This window comes from Pyricularia oryzae, chromosome 7 (genome assembly GCF_000002495.2).
Source record: "Pyricularia oryzae 70-15 chromosome 7, whole genome shotgun sequence".
In the NCBI taxonomy this organism is placed as follows: domain Eukaryota; kingdom Fungi; phylum Ascomycota; class Sordariomycetes; order Magnaporthales; family Pyriculariaceae; genus Pyricularia; species Pyricularia oryzae.
In genome coordinates, this window is record NC_017854.1 from 2,952,684 (window position 1) to 2,971,195 (window position 18,512).

An 18,512-nucleotide genomic window follows, 5' to 3' on the forward strand; every position below is an offset into this window, starting at 1 on the left:
GCCCGGCTTGTTAGCCGGCCGTTAGCAACCTCCCGAGGGGTATCTCGGCGCGCGTTCTATCTTCTTTATTTACACAGGGGGAAAACAAGGAGGGCAGAGGCGGATCGTGCCTGACCGGGTTCGGGCCCGGTCCTGCTTAGGGGGTTAGTTCACTGACGCGACCCCGTGCCTAAGGTGCACGGAGGGTTCGTCTGACGGCTTGTGCCGTGAAGTGTGGGTGAAAAGGCAGTAAGTCTATTCTTCGTCTAAGTTCGAGTCGTTTACGATCGGTGTCCCTAGGCGTAAAGTGCGTTCGTGGCGCGCGGGGCGCTGGCGGGCTGCTCTGGGGCGGGCGCTGAAGTAGTTGGTGGCTATCGAAAACGCCTCAAAGTTTTTCGGTTGCCCGAAGCTTGTCTGGAAGAATTTCCAGCGTTGGGCGCGATTTGGCGGCCCGGCCGGCCGGTCGTTATTAGGCCACGGCCAGTTTCTCCACACCGCCCGCGAATAGCGGCAGTGCACCGGGTGCTCAGGGGAGGTCCGCTTCCAGCACCAGGCACACGAGGTGTTTGCATCCTGGTGGTTGAAACGGTCATGGTAGGCCTTGAAATCGCCGTGGCCGGTCCTCATGGCCAAATAATGGCCCAGTAGGGGTCTTGGCAAACGCAGTTCCTCGGGCTCCTTTCTCGGTGTGTATTGGAATTTCCATTCCCTATATGCGGGGGACCGTTCACAGAGTTTTTTACGCCACCAGTCCTTCTCTATATTCGAAAGAATGGCTTTGAGGACCGTGCCGGCACCGCTATACGTGGTTTGCTGAGCCCTCGGGTCTGGGTCCGGCGGTCCGGCGGAGCCGGCCTTGGCCAGCTCGTCAGCCCGGTCGTTTCCCGGGATTCCCTGGTGCCCAGGGCACCAACGGACCCGAACCTCGGTACTTTGTTTTCGGAGTAGATCGACAAGGTTATAGAACTCCAAAAAGGCCCATTGGGACGAACGCGGCGCGTCGCCTCTAAGACCCCAAATAACCGAGGTGCTGTCCACACAAATCCAAATCCGGGCGCCTGGCTGGGCCTTGGCTGCCGCCTGTAGCCCTTTTAGGGCGCCAATCGCCTCGGCGTCGAAAACGTGGCTTTCCGGCGTAATAAATGCGGAGCCTGCGGCAAATTCCAGGCCCGCCCTAAAAGCGGCCCATCCGTACCCTATTTGGACGCAGTTGTTTTCGTGTTTTTCCGAACCATCCGTATATACCACGATATCGTCAGGTGATACCATGTCCAGCCATTCGATAAAGCGGCGGGCCGCTTCCTCTTTCGGGACTCCTCCGGTGGGGTCAGTGCGAGAATCCGGGGCATTGCGAGGTGCGCGCAACTCTAGTCTCCGGATCCGCGGGAGAAGTTGTGCAGCCGTTTGCAGGGTTGTGGCCGAATGGCCCGAGTTGCGGGCACGAGGTGTTTCACGCAGGCGGCTGACAAGGGGGTGCCCCTTGTCCGCGAACCTTAGTCGGGCGCCGTATTTCAGGCGGGTGTAGGCCAGCGCGACGCGGGCCGAGGGTAATCCTGCGTCCCTGAGAACAGTGGACGAGGGGGTGGTTTTATACGCCGGGAGGATTGCCCGTGCCGCTAAAACCAGCGGTTTGTTCAATGCTTTGAGGAGTCCTCTTTGCTTGTGCGCTGGGTTGTACCATGCCTCGGCTGCGTAGGTGGCCGAGGAACCCACGCATGCCACCGCTGCCTTGCGAAGTGCAGCCGCAGGCGGTCCGTATCTTACTGCCCCAAAGCTCTTGAGGTGGGCAGCGACCGCCATTGCTTTGGCAGCCCTTTCGGCCACGTGGCGGCGCCCGTCTAGCCGTCGGCTAAACCAAAAACCAAACCAACGCATGCCCGGGTAGCGCTCGGCCCCGGAGGCGCTTTGTCCGCGTCGACCGCCCGGTAGTTGGACCGGGGTAACCGTTCTACCATTAATCCGGATTTCCGGGTTGCGACCGTGCCTTTTCTTAGTGATATGGATCACCTCTGTCTTTTCCGCTGCAAAATGGATCTTCTCTTCCGCCGCAATTTCGTGCATATCCCGGAGTTTATCTTCCAGCCAACGTACGTTTTCCTCCAACGAGGGTGACGATTTCCATATAAGCACGTCGTCTGCGTATACCAACCGCCACTTCGTACCGTTTTTGACGAGATACGCCAAATATAGCATATATAGGATCGGGGAAAGGGGAGACCCTTGCGGGGTGCCGCACCCAAGCCGCCTAAAGCCCGTGGTCGTACCCTCCAGCCGGACTCGGGCCTGGCGGCCGCTTAAAAAGTTAATCACGAACCTGAGGAGCATTTTACTAAACCCGAGGCTCCGCATTTTCCGTATTAATCGCCTATGGAGGAGGGCGTCGAAGGCGCCTTGGACGTCGCATGCGACAAGGGTGACTTCCTCCCCGCGAGCTAGAGCCTGCTCGATATCGTGGGCGAGGGCACAAACCAGATCCGTCGCCGATCGTTTGGGTAGGGCACCGCCGTGGGTGCAGCTAAGGAGCCCGTTGTCGTGTATGGCCCAAGCTATCCGGCGTGCAACGAGCCTCTCGAGGCCTTTTCCGATGCAGGAGAGGAGGGCTATAGGCCGCCAGGATCGAACGCTGCTCCGGTCTTTCTTCCCCGTTTTCGGTAGCATCGCGACTTCGGCCTTCTTCCAAGGCGCTGGGAAATGTCCGAGTTCCAGGCAACGTTGGTAGAGCCTGCGCACCGGCTCGGCCAACGAAGCCCATCCGGCTTTTAGTAGCCGGACGGTCATTCCGTCGATGCCCGGGGACGTGCTCGTAACCCCAATGCAGGAGCGCTCCGCCTCTTCCGCACTAACCTGGGTGTCCCAAGGGATTTTAGCCTCGTCCGGCGACCAGGCCTCCAAGGGGTCTCCCTGCAGGTCATCCTCCGCCGAAAATCGGCCAAGCACCTCCCGTTGCAGTGCTTCCGCTTTTGCTAAAGGCTCGCTCACTTGCTCGCCGTTAATAACCAGCGGCGGGGACCGGAGGCGTGGTCCGGCTCCCAGCCAGCCCACCATGTTCCACAAATCCTTATCGTCGCGCAGTTGGTCGATCCGGTGCCTCCAGTACTCCCGCTTCGCGGCCCGCACCCCTTTCGTATAGGCTTTTTCCTCGGCAGAGGCGTCTGCCCTATTTACAGCGCTCCGTTTAACCCGCTGGAATTCGGACCAGAGCCGCTGGCAGTTTTCGGTCCACCAGGGAGCCGAGCTGTCCCTTTTTCCCGCCGGCGTACCCACGACCCACGTCACTTGCTCCCATAAAGTTGTAAATTCAGCTACCCACGCGTCCAATGCGTAGCCATCGGCCGCGGATCCCGGGTCCGGCATGTCTTGCATGCCAAAAGCAAGTAGCTCCGCGAACTTTAGTAGCCGGTCGTCCCTAACCGAAACGTTGACCGCCTCCGGGCGGGGGGCGCCGCGCGTCCGCAGCGTGGTATAAAGGGATTCGTGGTCGGAGCCTGTGTAAAGACTGCTGTTAACCACAGTTATTGTGCTGGGGAGGTTGGAAAAGACCATATCCAGTAAACCCCCGTCGCGGTGGGTGGGCACGCCGATATTTCCTGTAAAACTCATCCCCTGGGCTTGCGCCCATGCCGTCAGTTGATCCCCTCCGCGTGCGTTTGCGCGGCCCGGCTGGTATGCAGCAGCCGCTACGTTAAAATCGCCGCCTAGCACCGTGGGTCCATTTGGCACGGTATTGCATACCATTTCCAGCGCGGCCTCAGTACCCGGAGCCCTATATACGTTAATAAACAATATTCCGTTAATTTCGAGCCAGAGTACGTCCCGCGTATTTTGGCCCTGCGGTAACCGTCGTTGTGCGGCCCCTAGGGCTGCCCCCTTTTTAACGTAGGTGAGCACCCGAGGCCGGAGCCCAGTCATGGCTTCGTAAATGCTTGCGTGCCATTCGTCCACTGGCGCAAAAACATCATAGCCCGGGTGCGTTTGTGTAATCGTATTTAGCCCGCACCATGGCTCTTGGACGTTAACCAGGTCCACTTCTCTCTGGTGGCACAACTCCAATAGGCTCAGATGCACACCCATCCTTTTACCTACGTTGGCCCAAACTGCGTCGAGGCATTCCCGCTGCATGTTACCGAGCGAGTCTTTCGTCATATCAATCGATGGGTTGCTTCCAAGTCTGTTACATCAGCGGGGCAGATTTCGGCAGCCGCTGCGTCTTCCTCCATTTCGGCTGCCCAAACGATTTCGTCGTGCACACGTTCCTATTCAGCCTGCAGAAAGTTGCGGATGTCCGCCCCTGCCGCCTCGCATGGCCGCGCTCTTTTATTTGAAATGCTCGATCGGGAGCTCGAGGTTTGCGAATGCTGCGATAAGGTGTTTAGGACCGGGATTGCAGGTGCTGGCTCTCGGCGGGCCGCCTCAGCCCGGTCGTTGATAATCGCGGCACGGTTGGCAGGTCCGATTCTGCGGATCCCCTTTAATTTACGCTGTGAAAGTCGTTCAAACTTCCCATTTACCACTAAAGGTCGGGCAGGGCAGTTCTCATGTCCGGATGGGAAATGGCCGTGGCAATTGACGCATTTGGGGGCTGCTTTGCACGGCTCTTCCTCTGTCGCATGTTTTGCTTCACCACATATACCGCAACGCGCTTGCCGTACGCAGCGACGTATTTCGCAATATCCCTGGCAACCGTCGTGGTGGTGTGTAATTTTGCGTGATTTTTCAACCTTCCGCGCACGTTTCGACACTCCAAAAAGCTGAAAGGGCTTTACGGGTTGAAGGAAGGACACTATCCACGTGCCCTCAGCCGTATGTGGGTCGTAACCATGTTTGGAAATATGCCAGTTAACTGGCTGCTGGCCTGCTGCCACGGTAATCTCCTCCTGGATTACCTCATGTACGTCCTTTCTTCCGTCCAGGCAATTAAGCGTTCGGGGCACTCCAGAGACGGCGTATATGTGCCAGGTTGTCGGGACAGTGACTTCCCGCGCGTCCAATGCGTCCATAATGGCCTTAACCGCGCTGGGGTTGAGGAGTTTTTGCCGTGTTTCCTCAGAGGCCACCGTAACACCCCAGCCCGTGGGGGTACGTTTGGCGTTTGGGATTTCACTGTGTGGCACCGAGACCAATTCGGCCAGTTTGGTCGTTACCGCGTATGGCTCCCTCGTCACCATCCGCAATTTGTCATTTACGCGGATCAGGATGCGGTTGGACGGCTGTTCTGTCAAACGTTTCGGGGCTTGGGAGCGGTCCCGGCCCGATTGGGAGGGAGTTGCGGAGCTGTCAGGTGCATTGCCGGGCGTCGTACGTATCGGGTACGAGCGCGTGGCCGGGGTTAAAATTTGCGTTGGGGCCGCCGCTGGTGGCGTGGCGGCTCGCTCGGCCCATGTGACCGATTTGTTAGTGGGCGTGCCTCTGCCTTTAGAGGCCGACGACGCCGTGCCCGTCCTCGTAATTAAAATGCTGCGCCTTTCGCTGGAACTGGTCGGCGAACGCGACGGGGAGCGCGAACGCTCTTTTTCAGGGAGGGTGCGACTGAGGAACCAGCCGCTGATCACGTCGTCAAGTTCAAGAACAATTCTCCTAAGCGCGGCGTCCTCCGGGGCCTGTAAACTTTCGAGCTTGGCTGCAAAGACCTCTTCGAGCCAGCTGCCGACTGTTTCCACGTTTTCCAACTCCTGCTGCAGTGTTTTAATGGCCAGGGCCGGGAGGCTGGAGTACCTTCCGCGGCCAGCCGGCTCAGGCGCGTTAGCGGTGCGCGTGTCGAGAGATACGTGTCCCGACTCGGCCTGGCCCTGCGGCAAAGCCTGCGGCGTGCTCTGCGGGCGCGCGCGGCGGTTTGAGACCTCTGGTGAGGCCATGACGACCGGCGCCCGGAGGGCGAAAATTCTTCAACTGTTAAGCTTATTGGTGTGTTTGGGTGTGAATCGCTAACAAAGGTGGGTCTGACCCATAAATGGTGGAGGATGCTTGTTAGAAATCTGGAAGTAAATAATAACCAGGGCATTGAGAGGACTTGGGCAAACGCGATTTAATTCCTCCCGGGCAAAAAATCAAATGTGCAGGTTGATTACCCTGCATCGCCCATACGTTTGCCATTTGCCACGAAAGCGATCCCAAAGAGACAAGGGTACAATATAGGGGCGACTCTATTCGAAGGATCTAAAGCTAAGTGTAAGAAAGAAGGAAGGCACGCAGTCCCAGTCGCGTACACGCGCCTAAGCGAACAAACAACAAACGAACCCTGGCGCCTTATCACGTGGGGTGGAGCTGGTCACGGTTAGCAGTCGTCCAGGCATACCATTCCGTAACGGAGGGTCTGACCAAAGTTCAATAGTCGTTCTTATTCCGACATACCTAAATCTTTACTTGCGATAAAGTCTCAACCGTACGGAAAATCCAGGCTTAAGTTTGTTTTCAATAAGCTCAAGAGCACATGTATTTTTGTCGGTTTTGACAATCACCGATCCATATATCCAATCTTCCAATGTTACGGTTTCGCCGGGTGCAGTAAATTTCCAATCCGTAAGCCTTACGCCATATTGCACAACTTCGATCCCACATTCGAGACATAATGCGACCATAGCTTGAAAAGTCACCCCTATGACGGGTGAGAGAATTGTGGCAAACTTCATAGTAAATTCGTTGTAAAAAGGTAGGAACAAAAATATGACAAGGAAAACCGCTTTTAAAAAAAACTTTTGGGATCACTATACTGAAAATGACAAAGAGACAGGAAATGATATTTGTATTTACACGGTCGGAAGAAAATTTTGATGACCAGCTTATAAGTCACATAATGTTATAAGCGATTTAATCAGTGCTAATAATAAACAAAATGCGCGTATTTAAATTAAAATGCATTTGTTATAAGGATCAGGCCCGCAGCCCCCCATCGACTGTAATCTCTCTTCTCTTCAGTTACAAATTTTCGTTAACAGTGCCTAATACATTGTTCTCCAATATAAGATTGGCCGTAATAACCGCCAGGGTAAAAATAGCAAAAGGCTGTTTTTTTGGCATTTGTCAACGAAGATTCTACTGCGAGAAGGGTGAAGGGAAGCAAACAAAGTTGCGAAGATTGACGCGACGCGAACAAAGATAATGCACTTGTGGGTCGGGGTCGGTGGCCAGGGTTGGGCTGGTGCTCTTTGGGTCTGAATATCACAATCTCTCTCTCTTTCTCTTCTGTCCAGTAAGGAATATTCTCAAATGGCGCCACGGCACGGAAGCCAGTCTTTTGGTGTTTATTGACCAAGATCTTGATGTTGTTTTTTTCTTTACTTTCAGAGTAAAATATTCGTCGATAGGTGCCAATACTTTGGCTTTCGCGCTATTTTTAACCTGGCCGTAACACCAATGGGCTACGTTCTATAATATGTTTACCCTGGCTGTAATAGTTATAATGCGGTGGCTTTGCCATGCATTTTTAATTGCGTTTAAGCTATATTAAGCCCACGATTATATACATACCCCTGAATGAACATGCTGGTGAAAATTTAGTGTAATTCAGATAAATTGGAAATTTATAGTTTGACTATAATTAGGATATAAACCAGTTCAACGACATATTTGGTGGGGCTTTTTAATTTACGTGTAGATGCAGGAATTCGAATACCTCCCCCAGTATAGACCCACTGGCACATTTATTCAAGGGTAGGTATGTATTATGGACCTGGATTGTCTTTTTCCATTCGGGGTTTACTTGGTTCGATAATACCTCACGTGGTTCGCCGCCCTTAGCAAATAATGCCAACGGCGCTGATTAAAATGGTGCCAGCGATGACGGTAACGGTTAGTAATGCGACATGGTCGGGGATTATGGTAGTAATTGATAGGCATTTTTCATATCTTACAATTTTGTTCCTCATTTCGTTTTTAGTCCGATTGTGTTCTGTTACTCCAAAAGCGTTTTTTGAATAGCATGTCTGGTACATTATTATAAAACAGAGGCAAATGTTTCTTTTAAAACATGGTAGCTAAATAAATACAGTGAATTACCACACCGTCACGCAAATAATCCCAAGAAGACGAGGCTTCAATATAGGAGTGATTTTATTTGAAGATCTAAAACTAAATGTAAAGGGAGAAAGGCACCCAATACAAACGGGATATTAAAATAGTGCATGAATGTTTTAATTTGATATAAATGATTAGGAAATAATAAAAGAATATTATGTAGCGGTGCCGGGAACCCCTTACCCCGTTAACAGTTAAGACAGTGTTTTAAACCTTGTAAATGCCTCCGATTTTGGCGATGGTTTTTTTATTAAAACCATAAACTTATCATTTAGTAAGTATTTCAAGCTCCCGCGGATTATAAGTTTGGTAAAAAGCCGACGTAAACATACACGATGGCAAGTGAGCTTTTTGTTGCGTGGTCTCGTGGTATATTTTTGAGCATAAATATATATGCAGAAAGACATTTTATTAAATAATGCCATAACAGTGCCAGCAAATCAAAACTTTAATCAACCGTTAAACTGTAAAACTGTTATTGAACTACTTTTACTTTTTTAAACATACATGGGTATCGGTGGCTGAATATTAAATCCACCCTTCTCCATCAGCTCTTCCAGTTCTAATTATAATAAAACATACAACAATCTCTTTCAGCCTCCTGTGTTACAACTAACGCGATGCATATCCTAAAGAACATTCCAATCACCCTTTTAGCGGTTTCTGGTTTTATACCTTTAATCTTTGCCGAGGAAGACTGCAAACGCGTCGTCGAAGAGCCTGGTGGAGAAGGGCCAGGATGCTCACTTCACCCGTACACAACCTTTTGCTATAAAAAGCCTAGAAAATACTACGTTTGCTGCATAAATCGAGAATCTTGCGAGAAATATGCATGGATTTAAATGGTGGAAATTGAAGGTTTTCGGCCCATGCCTTGTTTGAAACACTGTCGGTTACGAGCAGTTTAATTTGGATAAAACGCGGCATTTCCTTTAAACAGTTATTTCTGAAAGTGTTGGAATAGCCTCACTCGCGCGCGCGCAGGAAAGGAGGTAAAGACGGGCCGGAGTTGTGACCCCGGCGATTGGGTGACTAAGCAGAGGGCACGGACCGCATAAAGACTTTTCACCTTGCGGTGAATACTAAAATGTAGTCGCACGACTTAAATAGAAGACAGACCGAATATACCCGAATTGCAGAGGTATAACGTTCTCACCCATTTGATTAAACCTACCACACAATGTACTGTTAGTAGGCCTGCGAGCCTACGAACACTAATCAGTGAGTAGAAGTACGGCAACCAGTTGTACGACGCTCACAGATTGGCTACGTGAAGAGATAAGCCGCGCGCACGAAGGCCCAACCCATTGGTTGTTTAAACGCCGGAGTCCGGTTTATGCTACTGCCCGAGATTTAAATTGGATGCTTTCCCATTGGAAAAACCAGAGATTTAAGGACCGGACGAATCTAGCGCCCTTGTACTAAAAAACTAGATTGCACGCTGTCGTGCGAAGATTATTCAGCTTCCATCCAAGCAACCAACCACTGCAAAGATGGCATCAACAAGCAACACACCAGAGACGCGCGACGAGGATCATCACGAACTCGAGGAACAACAGCTACCTATCGCTAGGTTGCTGCGCACGCCAGCCTGGATGAAAATGATCGAAGCGAGCGGGATCAGCGATACATAATGGCTAAGATATATCGACCCGCACGCCTGGGATTAACCACCACCCGACCTCACGCAGCCACTGGAACCAAATCTACATACTTTATGCAGTCATACTATGAAACAGTAGTCAGCGTGCGCAAGGCACAAGCAGCGGGAAAAATAACCCCAAAGCAACGGCTGCGCGAACGCTTCCAAGAAGAGCTTGAGGGATGGACAAGCTACCAGTTCGATCAAATATCGCGCGAGATCTGCAAGGCATACGTAGATCTGTTAGAAGAAGTATGCGGACTTACCCAAGGGAGGAGAATTAACGACAAACTCGTGCGATTCCCCCAGGATAAGAAGGAACAAGCGGGAGAAGGCCAGCGCGCGACAACCACAACACCGCAAGTTGTGTTCCAGTCTGTGGAATATAACGGGTACCAAAGTCCACCCGCAGAGCCGCAGCGCGCACAAAACATCTTCTATCCAGTCCCGGATCCAGGTATTGCTTATGCGCACGAACCAGGAAGAAGCACAACAGCCATGCCCGGAAACAGGCTAACACGGGAGGTGCAAACATACCCGCAAATTGCTCCGGAAAGGGACGGAAATGCGACCTACGCCCACCGCGCGACCAGCCAAGGGCCGGGAGTACCAAAGTACGAGTTACCACCCGTGCGACCAGTGCCGAGCGAGCTTATAGACCCTATCGTTGCAGACCGCTTTATTAAAACATGGAAGCAGGCAGATAATTATACGGGAAGGCCGTACGACATGTGGAGATGCGTTGTTATTATCGACCCTGTTCTCGTAAATGTGAAAACGAGGGTTTGACGGGTTTGACGGCACACTGTTTATCAAAGAAAATAACCCGCATATTCTTATATCGTAGAGCTTCGGTATGCGAACGCTGTCACTGGAGTCGTGCTTCCTTCTTGAAGGGAGTCCCTCCTTGAATATGCGTTTCGCATTATTTCGAACATGCTCTGTCATACGCGCCAATAGCTCGCGGGATTCTCGATCTGAAGAATGCTCACTCAGGTATAAATCCGGAAGACGCCAGTTCAAATATAAATTTTGGTGTGAAGGGCGGACTTTAATGTTGTCCCAATAATTGTGAAAACAATAAGAGCACAAGCGGCAGGTCGGTTTGCAGCTGCCAATATACTTATAGTCATTCCAGAATTTCTGGACACGGGTTATGCTGCAACTAATAAGAGCAGAATGCACCTGAACTTCGGTATGAACAATGGGTCGAAAAGACTTTGTGGTAATCTGTTGCGTGATTCGATTATCGAGGCCCATATCTTCCAAAATCGCCACTTTTTCCAAGTACACTCTGGGGTCTTCGTCTTCGCGAGTCATATTTATGACAATGGTTGCAGCGCTGAGACTGGTGTCGGAAATAGGCTTGCGCATCCTCTCGCTTGGAGGAATGGAATATATAATAAATCCATGGAAGAGTCGCGGCCACCAGTCATGTGTCGCAACCAGAACCTCAGCAGTTTGTCGGTAAGACAACAATCGACCAAGACAATGTCTCAGCTCACGCCAATGCTCCTGCGGCCGCTTCCCAAGACGTTCTGACTGTAATGAGTTGATTCGGCTCATCCCGTTCTCCTTGAAAGCATGAATTACCTTCAAAAGTGATTCGCAGTCACTACAGAATGAAGTACGCGTGAGTTAATTAAAATATTGTCTCAAGTGAGCAGGGGCTGGACCTACACTTGTGCTTCTCGTCAAAGTTCGCGTAATGCGTGAACCCCGCTTTTAAAGAGAGCTTGTGTAACGTTGCGTACCCCCTGTTCGGCACCCCCCGTGTTCGGCACCCTGAAAATCTAACAACGAAATGCCTACTTTTATAAACTGATTTAACTATAAAACTATCAACGCACAAAAATACAATTGTTTTCAAGCTTCTCCGGTTCATTAACCTCTTCTTCATCAGCTAAAGGTTCCAAATTTTCTATATCATTTTCCTGCAATCCAATAATGTTCTGTTTGTTAACCAAAAGCTCGTTTGGATCCGGAACCACCCTCCTCCTTTTAGCCGGCCGTATTGCCTCCAGTTGTGCTTCCAATAAACTGATTTTTGCTGGGCGCTAGCCAAAAGGGTATTGTTGGAATAGCCTCACTCGCGCGCGTGCAAGGAAGGGAGTTAACACGGGCCGGGGTTGCGGCCCCGGCGACCGGGTGACTAAGCAGGGAGCACGGGCCGCACGAAGACTTTTCACCCGGCGGTAAACGTTGAATTGTAATCGCACGACTTAAATAGAAAATAGACCGAATATACCCAAATAACAGAGGTATAGCGTTCTCACCATATAAATAAGTTTACCACGGATGCATCACGTAGACTTACGAGTCTACGAACACCCTGAATTTGAAAATTATTGCAAAAATTACAATATAATTTTAATTTGCCTGTGTTACGGAGTGGCGTGCCTGGGCGACTGCCAACCGTGACTAGCTCCACCTCACGTAACAAGGCGCCAGGGTGAGTTTGTTATTTGTTCGCTTAGGCGCGTGTACGCGATTGGCACTGCGTGCCTTTCTTCTTCCTTTACACCTAGCTTTAGATCTTCGAGTAGAATCGCCCCTATATTGCAGCCTTGTCTCATTGGGATCGCTTTCGTAACATCTACCAAATGATTTTTTTTGTTCTGGTTGGTCCTTAGTGATGAAGCACCAAATCCGAACAGTCCATACCAATGGGAAAAAAAACGACTCCGGTTTGGCTCTTACTTGAGTTCAGGTGGAAGCATTTAAGAATCGATAAACGCCGCAGATATTAGTTGTATTTTTTCCGCATAGCAAACTCTTTACATTTGGGGGCAATTCGGCTGACGAATAACTGTTCGCGGATTCGCCCATCGTCGGCCACGTCTTCTCTAGTGTTTCGCCAGGCACTTTTGTCTTGTATGGGGTTTTCATGGAGATATTCCAGCGTATCGCTAATTTAATTGGGTGCATGAATAGAAACCTGTGGAGTTATCATGCGGCACTGGCCAATTGGAACCTCCGTTCCAGGTGAATTCTTGTGAGATGACACGTTTGAACCACCTCCAACTTTTGTATGGGCGAGGCGTCCCACCTACTTTCAGCTCGGAAGTGCGGAAAATAGCACTTAGGGGGCATACCAGTAAGGATTAAATCCCATAGGGCTCAAAACTGCAGCAGTGAGCAGGTTTGTCTCGCTACCGACTTTCTTCAACTATAACGTGGTACGATATTACCCGTGCTGTTAGGAAGATTAGGCTTATGTGTGCTTTGGCAGCATGGGTCATTTCCTTTTCCTAGACCCTGCCACTTTGTTTTCCGGCCCAGGCTATATCTCGTCTCCATCTGGGCCTTTTTCTAACGACGCTGCTGCCTGTCGATGTGAACGATGAAGGTTTTACAGCGGCTGATAATTGGATTAAAACACTTAGGCCTGTTTTATTGGTTTCTGCATTTGATTAAACTGTTAGTTTTGGGTGTGACAATTTTTCATGACATTACTTTCACTTCTTGCATGTTTTACGTCTCCTTAAGGATTACCTGGTCTAAAGTTGTTGCCCCCGTGTCATCTCTCTAGGCTCCCATAGGACTCCCTGTGCTATAAGGAAATAGTTTCGACCTAAGATTTTGAATTAAGGTCTTACTCTTTAAAAGGGTATATAACACCTGCTTGTGCGTTACCAGTTAAAAGATAACTTTGATGATAAGTTTTAACTTACAATTCTTAATTAAAATTAACAATCAATTTTCTGCTGCACAACCACCGCTATTGCACATATCTTGTCAACCAATCGACTGCTACTGTAAGACTTAAATTGGTATTCAGCACCTTTCTCTTATACGGTTCGACCGCTTACAAGCATTAGAATATGTCATACTACGTGTATTTGGTCGAATATCTCGGCGCTCCACGGAATCACCATGCTATATTCATCGAGACCGACGATGATCAAACTGGCTACCTGTACCATATCAAGGGAACCATTCAAAACGGTATGACGTATGAGGTCAAGCACCGTCCCAAGCCGGAGGAATCGCTTCGTCCAACGGCGTGCAGAATTAAAAATGCGTTTTTCTCATGCTTACGACTTCCAAAGGGCCCTTTGCGAAGATCCCAACGCGTTAAATGCGTGGTTTCGGCTGGTTGCCAATATAAAGGACAAATATAAACCTCCGTTAATAACCGAAAAATCGGTCCTACGGCCGTTAACTGCACGGGATCCGGAGCGAGTGGGTGGTGTAATAGAGCTTCCGGAGCCGGTTTGGTTTGCGGGGCGTGGGGTTAATTCGGTATCGGTGTTTGAGCCGGTGTTCGAGCCGGTATTCGGACCGATATTTAAACAGGTATTTGAACCGGTATTCGAACCGGTACTCGAATCAGTATTCGATTTATATCCGGTTCAAATTCGATTTGCGAATCGGGGCGGTTTTTTAAACGATTTTACAATAACCCGGGTTATTTGGTCGTGCAGGCTATCCACTTCCGTCACACACCTTTACAAACGTCTTCGTGACCGATATTTGTCGTGTTACCGCATTGGTTACACGGGTGATCCAACGGTGTAAACGGGGCTAATAATCTAAATTGGAGGGCTTCCGTTATTTCCATATCCGTTAATTTTGTCGATTTATGGGTAAGTAATATATTAAGCCATTTTCCACCTAAATAACTAGCGTTTTCAGTTAACGCGTTTAATTCCGCAAGTGATAAATCGTTACAAATCCTACAACGTCGACCGCAGGCATCAGCAAATCCGATAGACCGATATTGTCTGAAAAGATAGGCTGCCTTCTGCCAGAGTTAAGGCAGCTAGTCTCAGCCTTTCCAAAATGCTAAGCAAAAGCCAAGCTGAAATTGAAGCGGGAAAAGCGCGGCAATGGCGGACCCCTTGCCAGGAAGATCTCGAAGCAGAACTTTGTCAAAGGCACCACAGTCACAATTTAGCAGCTTCTCGGTGCTAAATTGTTAACTGCCATACTTCTGAAGCACATTGGATGTGCAAATCTGCAAGCGATCATGCGGCCTCACGCCACCCTCACCAGGATCATTGTTTGATCACCTAAACCGATCGTTTCCAGTAATATCATACTCTTGAAAAAAAGCGACTCAGCACCAGCAGGGAAAAACGAAAGAGGATACAAGTACAATTGGTAGAGGGTGGCTTTGTCTCGATATGCTCTTCCTTGGGTTCTGGTTTTGTACATGTAACCACACAATCTCCTCTTTACATACAGGGGTCAAAATTTGAACCTACTCTCATAAATAGAAAATCTTAATTTTCACAATCACCAATGGACGCTAAGTAATAGCACCAACACATTGCAGGTGCGGCCACGCTCTAGGTCGATACATGGTCCGCTTGGATGAGGCATAGATATATCGAGCATCACACAGGAATCGATTCCTATTGGTACCGAACAAGGGGTAACTAGCCTGTTCGTTCATGAGCAGACAGCGAGTCAGTAAGTCACGTGTGTAAGCACGTGACGTCAAGAACCAGGAGACGAATTTTCAACAGATTCTGCGATCACGTAAATAGGGGTTGGATAGAATACGGTTAATTTGTTATAACGTTGCGTACCCCCTGTTCGGCACCCCCCCTGTTCGGCACCCTGAAAATCTAACAACGAAATGCCTACTTTTATAAACTGATTTAAATATAAAATTATCAACGGACAAAAATACAATCGTTTTCACGCTTCTCCGGTTCATTAACCTCTTCTTCATCAGCTAAAGGTTCCAAATTTTCTATATCCTTTTCCTGCAATCCAATAATGTTCTGTTTGTTAACCAAAAGCTCGTTTGGATCCGGAACCACCCTCCTCCTTTTAACCGGCCGTATTGCCTCCAGTTGTGCTTCCAATAAGCTGATTTTTTGCTGGGCGCTAGCCAAAAGGGTATCTTTGGCTTCGAAGCTTTTTTGGACTTTTGCAAATAAAAGACGTGAAGTAGCGTTGGTTTTGTTGGATTGGGAAAGTTTTTGCAGTTGAAGTCGGATATCTCGGGTCGTTTTAGGGGTTTTCCAAATAAGTAAAGACGGGTCGTTAATTTTTTGGGCTGGGCTTTCCGGTGTTTTATCCCTTTGCAAACCGTTGTTTTTATCTTTTATAACGTTGGCGTTGCTATTTTCTAACAAAAAAGGGCTTAAAAGTGGTTTAACCAAGTTTACCGGCCATAACCCCGTTGTACGCCAACCAGATTGAATGGTTTTTGCTATAAATGCTTTTAATCTGGCCTTTCGATAACAAAGTAGGAAATTTCGTTTTCCAATAACTGTTGAACAGCAAAATTGGCTAACAAATCCAAGTTGACGTCGATAAGCTTCTTTTAACGGCCCAAAAACCGATAGATCCAATGGTTGAAGAACGTGTGACGAATGAGGGGGTAAATATAGGAGTTGAATATTATTTTGCAAGCAAAGAAGCATAAATTCGTCCGTTATATGTGATCCATGGCCATCCAAAACTAATAACCGCTTTTCAGGGGTTAAAGGTTGGGTATACGGAATAAACACCTTTTTTAACCATTCGATAGCCGTTTGGTTATTTGTCCACCCGTTTTCGGTTGCATGAAATTGCCAATTATCGAAAGGGCTTAAATCCGTGGGAAACCATTGTTGTTGTACGTTTTTTCCCTTAAATATAACGAGGGGAGGGAGGGCAACGCCCGTAGCCGATATACATTCGATTATAGTCGTCCAACCACGCGTTCCGGGCTCTTTTCGTTGCGACGGCCGGATCCCGTTAAGCCCTAATACTAGGCCATTAGATCCTTTGCCTTCCATTATACCGGTTTCGTCCATATTCCAACGGTTTTCCGGTTTAATAGCGTTAATAACCGGGTTCGTAATATAAAGCCACCAAGATTTAATTACCTCCGTAGTAGCGCCATTAACCCGGGCGTTATCTATTCGACGGGGCCTTTGGGTTTTAAGGATTGGATAACGAGCCAAAAAACGAGTTATCCAACGTTTTCCAAGGCCTTTTGTCTCTCCGGCGGCTTGAAGAATTCGTTCGGCAAAAAAGCGTAATTCTTGATGCGTTGGCGGAAGCCCTAAAGCTGTTTGGGTAAGTACCCAATCAGCCAAATGCTTTTCCTGTTCCGTGGAAAACCTTTGAAAAGGGCTTTGTGCTTTTTTATAAGGTTGAGAACCTTTAAGTCGACTTTGAAGTGTAGACCTAGGTATTCCCCATTTTCGGGAGGTTTTTGCAATTGGATTGCCATTATTGACGTCGTTAATTGCAGATATAAGCTGTTTTTCAGTATATTGCTTCATTGGAAAATGGAGAATTAAAATCAGAAAAAAGTAAATCCAAAAGTGACAGATTCATCGAGATATTTATAATAGAAGTTGGAGGATAAAAATAAAAGTGTTGTTATTTTTGGGTGCCGAACAGGGGGGGTGCCGAACAGGGGGTACGCAACCTTAGGGCGAAACCGGCTGCCAGTTTGGTGACCAAGGCCAGGAGGAGGAGTTTGCGAAGAGATGCCATGTTGCCCATGAGTGACACTGGTGAGGAGAATCCAGTCGGCGGCAACCTGGACGTCTGGGCTGTTGAAGAAGTCAAGGAGAGATAGGCTCCCTTTTCAAGCCACTGCCTGCACGCCCCTCATCTGTAGAACAAAGTGTCGTCATTGTCTGCTCCCCAAGCTTGTTGACTGCGGTGTTCTTCAAGCCACCGACATTGTGTTGCTATTCCCCGTCATGATTGAGACTAGTGTGTAGCAACCTGCTTGTTTAGGCTGGTTGCCAAGGCACGAAATCTCCGATGTGGCGTCAAAGGCGTCTACGCCAGGAAATCAAGGTCAAGGTCACATTCCCACTTGTACCACACCAGGCGACGAATAAAGCGAGACAAATCCCTCCAGAAAGACTGTCAAGAAAAAGACAACGCCAAAACCTGAAACAACAGCGCATATTAAAGTTAGCGTAGTTCACGATACGAAGTTACTTGGGCTGTCCGAGGGTACGGTTGAACCCGCACCGGGGAGGATGGGGCTCGGCCGCCAAGTTGGCGTCGGTCTAATTACGCCCCGGATCTGGGCCTGGAAGCTACAGAGGACTTAGCTTAAACCATAATACATATCAACCCTTGAATTGCTATATATATGCGAATGGACCAATGCATAAATATTCTAAAGACCGAGGTTGTTCCGCCCGTACGGTCCGTTTGAACAACCCATAAATAGATACGGTCACAGTGCTATTGTCAAAAGTACAAATTCAATAAACAGCCGACAAATGCCTCCACTTGCACCATTTACATGCACTTTTTGCAACGAACGCACGCATATCTAATACGGCTGAGAAAGCCGATTAAATTTCACGTTCGCGTATTTTTTTTTTCTTTTTTTTTTTTTTTGCAATGCAAATAGTGCAGCTAACAGCACTGTAACCGTACCGTTTACGGGTTCTCTAAACGAACTGTACATACGGGTGGAATATCTACAGCCATTACAAAAGCACCCACGAAAAGCTGCCACTTGTCGAATCGCAGCTTATTGCGGAGGGTGCATCCAGACTTCGGCATATCCGTACGCTCTTTGGAAGTGATGCGCTCAGGGACTGCACGGCCAAATTTGTACTTGAAGTTTCTATCCATGACTAGTGTAAACAAAACAACAACCAGCCTTGCCGCCCTTGGTTTTTGAGCTGTTCTTATCCTTGTTACTTCATTCTAAATTACTTAAAGTATCAGCCACCGCTCGCATTGGCGCCATGGAGCCCATGTCTCTAGAGCGTAGCTGATACTAGGCAATCGCATAATGGGGTCATCTGGGCCTCTGTATCCAAGCCCCATCGGATCGATTCGGACCAGGGTCCGTGCCTACAGTCGCTCGGTAGGAGTACCGACAAAAACGCCGTTTTCTAATATTAAACATCGGATTTTCGAATGCTCACAAATAAAACTAAATCGCAGCATC

The 18,512-nt window shown here is 48.9% G+C and overlaps 2 protein-coding genes across 2 annotated transcripts; one reads left to right on the top strand and one right to left on the bottom strand.

The window, feature by feature from the left end:
- Positions 1–9,622: 9,622 nt before the first annotated feature.
- Positions 9,623–10,420, top strand: MGG_18064 (uncharacterized protein; the record flags this gene model as incomplete). Its single annotated transcript, XM_003721360.1, has 1 exon — positions 9,623–10,420. One exon carries the CDS (start codon positions 9,623–9,625, stop codon positions 10,418–10,420), a length of 798 nt encoding a protein of 265 aa, XP_003721408.1.
- A 7,102-nt stretch (positions 10,421–17,522) lies between these two features.
- On the bottom strand, positions 17,523–18,190 carry MGG_18065 (uncharacterized protein; the record flags this gene model as incomplete). The annotated part of the gene is made up of 3 exons (XM_003721361.1): positions 17,523–17,640; positions 17,709–17,791; positions 18,023–18,190. The coding sequence occupies 3 exons, from the start codon at positions 18,188–18,190 to the stop codon at positions 17,523–17,525; spliced, it is 369 nt and encodes a 122-aa protein (XP_003721409.1).
- Between the last annotated feature and the right edge of the window lie 322 nt (positions 18,191–18,512).